General features: G+C 32.2%; 1 protein-coding gene across 2 annotated transcripts; it reads left to right on the top strand.

Moving 5' to 3' along the window:
- The first annotated feature begins 1,851 nt into the window (after nucleotides 1-1,851).
- On the top strand, nucleotides 1,852-7,794 carry LOC107610104 (TATA-box-binding protein). Of its 2 annotated transcripts, XR_015892090.1 has the most exons (11): nucleotides 1,852-2,195; nucleotides 3,230-3,311; nucleotides 3,487-3,574; nucleotides 3,845-3,916; nucleotides 4,179-4,229; nucleotides 4,522-4,566; nucleotides 6,113-6,205; nucleotides 6,679-6,780; nucleotides 6,871-6,944; nucleotides 7,314-7,395; nucleotides 7,492-7,794. XR_015892090.1 is itself a non-coding variant. In XM_016312178.3 (10 exons), coding segments are annotated over exons 2-10 (603 nt in total). In that variant the 5' UTR covers nucleotides 1,852-2,195; nucleotides 3,230-3,234; the 3' UTR covers nucleotides 7,315-7,794. The 2 variants fall into 2 exon arrangements, 1 of the variants encoding a protein (XP_016167664.1); XM_016312178.3 differs by having other exon boundaries at nucleotides 7,314-7,794.
- Nucleotides 7,795-8,540: the final 746 nt, after the last annotated feature.

Below are 8,540 nucleotides of genomic sequence, written 5' to 3'. Positions count from 1 at the left end.
TTATAATAAAGATATTTTTTTAAAATAAAGTTATATAAAGAAATATAAATTGGTTATTAATAATCGGTGCTATTATCATATAATTATCATAATATTATTATTATTATTATTATTATTATTATTATTATTATTATTATTATTATTAAAAATATTTTCGATTGATAATTAATAAGTAGTTTAATAATGTATTAAATATTAATTTTATATAACTATAATAAAGATATTTTTCTAAATTAGTATAATATGTACTATTACTTAAATGTTAATTATAATATAATTATAATAAAGATATTTTTATAAAATAAACTTAGAAGCGAAAATAGTGCATTCATTTTGGCGGAAAAATAGATTCATGAGAAATCGACACCTCACTTCCATTAGTTGGGAGAAAATCCAGTTTTAGTATATTAAGTAGATTTAGAAATATAAATTCTATTATATCTTCCTAAACAAACCTAAACAACTCTACACTAATAGGCCGTGCCATGTCGTGTTTTTCAAGACTTATATTTAGGAACATATAGAATTTTAATAATAATACACGAATAATTGAAATAGATTATATACGGGTTTTAAAAGTTATTATTATTATTATTATTATTATTGAATAATGAATAAAAATTAGAATTATATCAATATTTTTAAAATTAATATAATTAAAATGATTAAAAATATTTAAAATCAATGTGCGTTATTAATATAATAAGATTTGATCATTTTATGATTAGAATCAAATATTCTTATCATGATTACCACGATCAGTGCCATTATCATATTATTATTATTATTATTATTATTATTATTATTATTATTATTATTAAAATGATTAAAAGTATTTTTAATTGACAATTGATAACTAGTTTAATAATACATTAAATATTGATTTGATATAATTATAATGAAGATATGTTTTTAAATTAGTATAATTATGTATTATTCATTAAATATTAATTATAATATAATTATAATAAAGATATTTTGTATAAAATAATTTAGAATAGAAAAAAGTGTATTCATTTTGGAGGGAAAACGGAGTCACGAGGGATCGACACCTCACCTTCATTAATTGGAGGAAAATCCAGTTTTAGTATATTAAGTAGGGTGTGCATGGCCCGGCGCAGCCCGAAGACCCGGCCCGATCCCGAACACTTTAGGGACTATTTTGGTGTGATTTCATCGGGTCTAGGGTCGGATAAGGGTCTCAAAAATAGACCCGATCATTATTTCGGGTCGGGTCCGGGCCAGGGCTCGGGTCATCCGAACTCGGCCCGGTGGCCCGGTCATCATACACAATTAATATTTTGTATTATTAGTGATGGATGATGTCTATTCTTATATGGAATTTAAGTATTGTAAACCTTAATATTTTGTATTATTAGTTATTATAAGACTATAAATTAATGTTTTATGTTTAAAATGCATAAGATTTTAGACTAATGCATAATATTGTGTTATTTGTATTGATTTAAATATTTGGTGTTATTAAACAATATTAGTATTGATTATCGTTATGCCTTAATTTTAGAGAAGAGTTTGTTCTTTTATATTTTTTTAAGTGAATTTTACCATGTCAAATAATAGTTGGAGTCTAAATTTAGATATTTTCACATACTATCTTATAAGAAGATATCAAGGTAATGTAATGTTAACGGTCCGATTTTCACCCGATTTTTACCCGGTATAATCGTGGTCCGAAAGTGTATAGGTTTTATCAGATCTAGGGCCGGATTCGAGTCTAATAAATAGACCCGATATATATTTCGAGTCGGGTCTGAGTCACGTCAAATCCGGTTTCACCCGACCTATGTACCTTCCTAATATTAAGTAGATTTGACAAAGGAAATAAGGAAAATACATGCACATATTCTTCGAAAGTCGAAACGGCGTCGTTTCATGGGCAAGGCACCCCCTCCCCCTATCTGATGCCCTAGTCTTTTGCGGATCACCCAGCCCTCAACGTCTTTCTTCTCTGGAATTCTGGAGTCTCTTTCTCGTCGCTCTCTCCCTCAACCTCAAGCTCTCGGACTTCTCTCTCGGTCTCGATCTCTGACTTCTCTCTGGGTCTCGCACTCACTGTCTCTCGGTCTCCGCCACCCTCGTCCCCGTCCAGCAAGATCGTCAGAGGCAGAATCGTCTCAGTCGCAGTCGCCGCCTCCAGCAAGATAGTTCTTCGTCTTTGGCCGTTCTTCTTTCCGGTAAGTAAGCTACAGTGATTTCTGTGATTTTCATTTACCTTGTTGTTTCTTTCATCAATTATTTTGTGATTTCTGTGATTTTTTCTTTGATTTTCTTTGAATTCCATTCAATTATCTTGTGATTGTGCCTCGCCTTTTTTTTTTCAATCATGCAAGTGGTTAAAGGAAATTGGAATTAAATGTTTGAAGGTTTTGATTATGTTATTGAATGTTTGAAGTTTTTGGTTTATTTGAGGATACGTGGTATTGGATAATTGAATGTTTGAAATATTAAATTTTAAATGTTTGAAGTTTTGGGATGTCCTGCAATTTTACCCTTTCACCGCTACGGATCTTTCCACAGCACACAACCAACGAACAAAACCTTCTTGCACTTTCTCTCTCTTGTTCCCAAATCTATATTCTCTCTATATAACATCGCATCTCTTTCTCATATAAAAGAATCGTTCCTTCGAATCCTTCCCGCGCTATCCACTCTCTTACGCTCCCCTCCTCAATTAAGTTTCAATTTTTCAAAATCTGTGGATTCTCGTTTATCCCTAACTTTAATCCGAACCTAATTTTGCGCTCAAAGGTCCGATCTCGCTTGTTCTTTGTCTCAATCGACGTATATTATATATACAACCCCTCTTTTCATTTTATGTTTAATTAAGAGAACACAGAATTTTGGGGAATTCGTCTATAGCTGTTAGGTTTTTTTTATACTTTTTCTTTCCTCAATTCTCTTTGGGGAAATATGGGATCTGAGTTCCTTTTTATTTTTCCGGGCGTTCTTTTGGTAAAAATGTTTCCTTGTGTTACGAATAAGGGTCAAGATATTGTATTGTGGGAAGAATTTTGTTCAGCTATTAGGTTTTTCATTCCTTTTCTTAGTTGTCGTTTTTGGGGAGATTTTAAGATGTGGGTGTCTTTTTTATTTGGGAGGGGGGAGAGAGGGTTTATTAATAATTATTTTGGTTGGAACAGTTCTTTTTATGTAAGAAAAAACGAAGATGAAAATTTGGTACTTATTGAGTGTAATGTATAATTATCAGGGTTCATGGCTGACCAAGGATTGGAGAGTAGCCAACCAGTGGATCTGACCAAGCACCCTTCTGGGATTGTGCCTACCCTTCAGTGTGTATCTATCTGATCTTCATAATTTTGTCTTCGTACATAGTTTACAATAGAACTCTTTAATGAGGTTTAGTTTATGTAGCTGACTTTTCATGTGTTAAAAGCTTTGTTGTTTATCTTGGAATATGTAATCACTTTGCTTTTATAATCTGATAACCAAGTTATTGTACCTCAGAAATATTGTATCAACGGTCAATTTGGACTGTAAGTTGGACCTTAAAACGATTGCACTTCAAGCTCGAAATGCAGAGTACAATCCCAAGGCAAGTTTCACTTAGTTGATTTTGAGTTTAACTTATGCATCTTGTTCTAAGTTGTACAAACACTTTGCTCTATCGTAATTATGGTTTGCTTAAGAACTACATGCATTTTGTCCATGTATCTTGCTTTTTGAAACATATAAACGTTATATTCGAATCATATAAACATATGTTTATATTTGATCCAAAATCAATAATTAACCCATGAGTTGATATACTCATTCTGGTTGGTCATTTCTACAGTGCTAATAGTTGTGTTATCATCCTTTATAGCGTTTTGCTGCTGTGATTATGAGGATCAGAGAACCAAAAACAACTGCCCTCATTTTTGCTTCTGGCAAGATGGTATGTTCCATAATAATAACCTAGTTATCTGTTATAAATGATGGTAGTGGATATCACTGTCCTCAAATAAAACGGTGGTGAATCATCTATATGCAACTACTTTTGCTAAATTGATCATGAATCTTTTGCTGTCATGATTTCAATCATGCTCTTGCTTTGTGATTTATTCATGATTGGATGATTCTTGTTGCTTTAGTTCAATTTGTCTCTTTTTTAAGTTTTAGCTTACATTCCTAATGTTAAATTTCATTGGTATGGCTAGGTGTGTACTGGAGCGAAGAGTGAGCAACAGTCTAAATTGGCCGCAAGGAAGGTACGCATTATTTTTTTTTTTTTCTATTTATCCTGTATGTTACTGAATATCCGGGGAATGGAGCTTTAATTAGATGGGTCAAATATGTTGTTTGTGATAGTTTGGCTATAACCCTGCTCATTTTGTCGTTTGGAGTAGAATAAGGTGCTTATTTGTCTTCATCCTCTTTGCATGTGCATGAGTATCCATTTGCCTTCTTTCTTCATATGGAAAGAGAGGGGGGTGCGTTAGGATGCTCTTTATTCCTAAAAATTTGTATCAATGTCTAATTTTACATTTTTTTTTCCTTCAGTATGCTCGAATTATCCAGAAGCTCGGTTTCCCGGCCAAATTTAAGGTAATACTTTTGTTATATGTTGTTATGTTTACTAAGTATTTTCAGTCTCTACTGTTATATCTAATCAAGGTTCTTGAGAATCGAATCGGTTATCGAACCGCTCTAGTCATTGGTTTATTGGTCCAATCGGTCTAACTGTGGTTCAAACGGAAAAATTGTTTTAGAATAAAATAATAAATAAATTATAAATAAACATTCTAAAATATAATTATGAACAAGAAATTAAGTAAAACAAGAAATGTTTTACTCTTTCATATGATCCCTCTCCAACCAAAGCCTCTTGTGCAAAATTATTCGTAATTTCTTTTAGTTCATTTGCCGGTATGGACTTAAACGGTCTGAGGTTCTGCGGTTTCAGAAGAATGACAGTTTCCATTATTCCTTGTACAAAAGATTTTGTCACAAGTTTCACAACACTTTCACCAAAATTCAGTTCCTGGTAATACAATATCAAACAAACTAATGAAATTGACTAATTGAGCATCAAACTACAGCATCTTAACCATATACTACTACAAATCCAATGCAATTGAAATAGAACGATGGACATGGAAATCGACCAAATTGCACGAATGAGACCTATATACATATATCATCTTTGATGTAATCCTTTAGCTAAAATGGGCCAAATTACCTGCTGGGGTTTTCACGGCATATTGCCCTCTATTTTCAACTGACTTGGCATAATCATCCTCTTCACAACAGCCAAAACAACTCATGATTCTTTTCTAACAGATACAATTCATAAGCCCATCAGTAATTGTTCACTAACAACAGCAAAAAACAGCAACAAATAATCAATAACAAAGTCATTTTTATCAATAATTTGAACAGCAGCAGCGTAACAAAGCCATTTTTATCAATAACAGCAGCAACAACAAAAGTTAAAAGACAGCAACAAAAATTAATAATTATTCAACAAAGTTCACAGTTCACAAAAATAAAAAATCACAGTTCACAGAAACGAAAAATTATTCAATTATAGTTAAAAAAATTACCTAGAAGCTAGAAGCCTTGAATAGAGCACGCAAGAGGGAGACACCAAGACAAGGAGCACCTTCAAACAGGCTTCGAACGGGACAATGGCTGCGGTGGAACCGAGCTAGCGCCGGCGGGACCGTGGCTATGTGACGGAGGCTTCCATGTTCGCACGGTGGCTGCTCGATGGAGGGGAAGGAAGGTTGCGATGGCTGCTGCGCGATGGAGGGGAAGTGAGGAGAGTGGCTGGACGGAAGTGAGGGAGGACTAGGAGCTCGATGAGAGGAGCTCTGGACCGAGTGTGAGAGAGGCAGAGAGCGCGTTCTGGAGGTTTGGTTAGGGCTGGACTGAAGTGGAGCTAGGGTTCAGCATACCCAAACGATGGCGTTTGCTTCCTAATTCAAAAAACCGGCCGGTTCGATGGTTCAATGGCGGTTTTTAAAATCGGCGATTTTGGAATCTGACCGATCCGTTTTTTGCAGCGCTTCACGGTTCGACTGGCCGGTCCGAACCGGTTTTCAGAACCTTGTATCTAATAGTAGTTGACTCATTTTGTTTCATGCTTCAGGATTTCAAGATTCAAAATATTGTTGGCTCTTGTGATGTCAAGTTCCCCATAAGACTTGAGGGTCTTGCATATTCCCATGGTGCTTTCTCAAGTGTAAGTTATTAACTAATTATTTAACATTATCATTTTTTGACGTGTTTTGGGTATCTCATGACTTCTACATTAAAAATAATTATATCGAGATTGAATTATGTACCGTGTGAGATATTATATATGGAGAATTGTATGTTGTCTAAATTTTAGTTTCTCCAACTATGGAGAGCGTTGATCTGGCATGTATCAAACTCCATATGCAAAACTAATATTGAACAACCTTAAGCTGGTTTTGTTTAGTTATTAATGTGATGATGCTGCTGCTGACTATGCTCAATGTTTTATTGAACGCTGCAGAAGCTTATATTTCTTTCTTGTGTATGATATTTTTTATAAGTAACATGGTGGGAAATAGTGAACCTTAATGAATGGTATTGTAATCATGAAACATGTTGCATCTCCAATCAATTCCCATGCCATCAAGTGAAAGAAAACATTGAATAGATCTTCAACTTTGCTGTTTGTGGTGTTAGTATGAACCAGAGCTGTTTCCGGGGCTAATTTACCGTATGAAGCAGCCTAAGATAGTGTTGCTTATATTTGTCTCTGGGAAAATTGTGCTAACAGGTGCCAAGGTAATATTCCTTCTTTGTTGTCTGTACTTCTCATTTTGGTTTTGATGTACTTATTGCCAAGATTATTTATTTGTTTTTCTTTCCATATAGGTGAGAGATGAGACTTACACAGCATTTGAGAACATATATCCTGTGCTTACTGAGTTCAGGAAAAACCAACAATGGTATGGATGTGGTTTTGTTCATTTTAACATAATTACTGCTATTTATTGGTTTACACCCTGAATTGTAACTGTAATATCGGTTCTTTGTAGAGATATTATTAGATTCTATAATTTAACATTTCTTGCTTTCTAGCAAATTTTCCAAAAAAAAAGTTTTGTTATTCATGTTTGCCTTGTACACTAAGTCGGCACTCTAACCTCTCGCCTTTGGATGTGGAGTGGTATTCATTCATTTTAGAAGATTCCACACCCCATCCAAGAGCAAAGAACGGTGTGTTAGCTTGTGTACGAGACTTTACAGATATCGTCTCTATTTTGGTTTAATTTTTATTTCGAGGATCCTAATGAAGTATTTGATCATTGTGACAGATTTTTGTTTAAGGGAACGATCAAAGTGCCACTAAAGGAATGAAGTTCCATGGAATTGTAAATATTAAGACAAAAAGAAAAAGCCAATGAGTTATAACTCAAATGGCATAGTCTCCCCATACTCAATTAAGAGGTTGCGGATTAGAGTCTCCTATCTTTGGTAAAAAAAAGAAAAAAGAAAAAAAGGAATATCTGGATTGATATTAGTTAAGACCCAGTTGTTTCTCTGCCTTGAATGTTCTAGTAAAGTGAAGCACATTGTTCTATTCTAATTAACGTTTCAAAACAAAATATTTTTGAAGAGGCAGAGAGGAGTGCGAGAAGAGTAAAAGAAAAGAAAAATATGGAGGAGCTGGAAGAGAAAAAGAAATTTTATGTATGTAAAATTGCAACCACAAATTGTTGGACACATTTGATTTTCATTTATACAGGATAAAAGGGCGTTTAAGTTTTTTGAACGCTGTTTTTTGGTGTTTGGTAACCTTTTTTGTTCTAAATGCAAACTTGATTTTGTATCCTAAAACTGCTTTCACTTGAAGCTAGAATTTGTGGCTTCACTTAACGTTTACGTTTGTTGATTATTATTTGTTTTACTAGTTTTAAATTTTCAGATTTATTTCATGTTTTAAATATTTTAATTTTTTTAATCATTTTTAGTACTTTCATATTTTGATTATTTTTTTATATAATTTTGTTATAATATGAATTATTGATCTTATATTAAAAAGAACAAAGTAAATAAAAAATTAATTATACACAACAATAGAATAAAATCTTTACCGTCTAAAATAATACTAACTAAGAATACTGAGAATACATTTATCATTGTAATTTTTATCATTGTAATTCTTTTGCACTGTTTATTATTCTAATTTTTTATAATATGTATTATTATTTTTATTAGAAATAATAAATTAAATAAAAAATTAATTATAAATAATAATAAAAGTATAACCAATAACAACAATAGAATTTAAAACCGTAATAAAAATAAGATTATTGAAAATATACTTAAAAAAAATTATAATTTAATATTATATTTTTTTAATAATTAACTAATTATTTATCTAAAAGTGATTTTAACTAATATTATTCAAATAATATTTATTTTATCAAAATTAATTTTAATATAAAATTATCAAATATAAATCATGTTGACATAAATTTATTTCAATCCAAAATCAATTTTACAAAATCACTTTATTCGAATTTTAATTTGACAAATCC

Source organism: Arachis ipaensis, chromosome B7, assembly GCF_059453495.1.
Source record: "Arachis ipaensis isolate K30076 ecotype BB chromosome B7, ASM5945349v1, whole genome shotgun sequence".
NCBI classification, from domain to species: Eukaryota; Viridiplantae; Streptophyta; class Magnoliopsida; order Fabales; family Fabaceae; genus Arachis; species Arachis ipaensis.
Note: the sequence above shows the minus strand (reverse complement) of the source record. Positions and strands in the feature narration are given on the sequence as shown.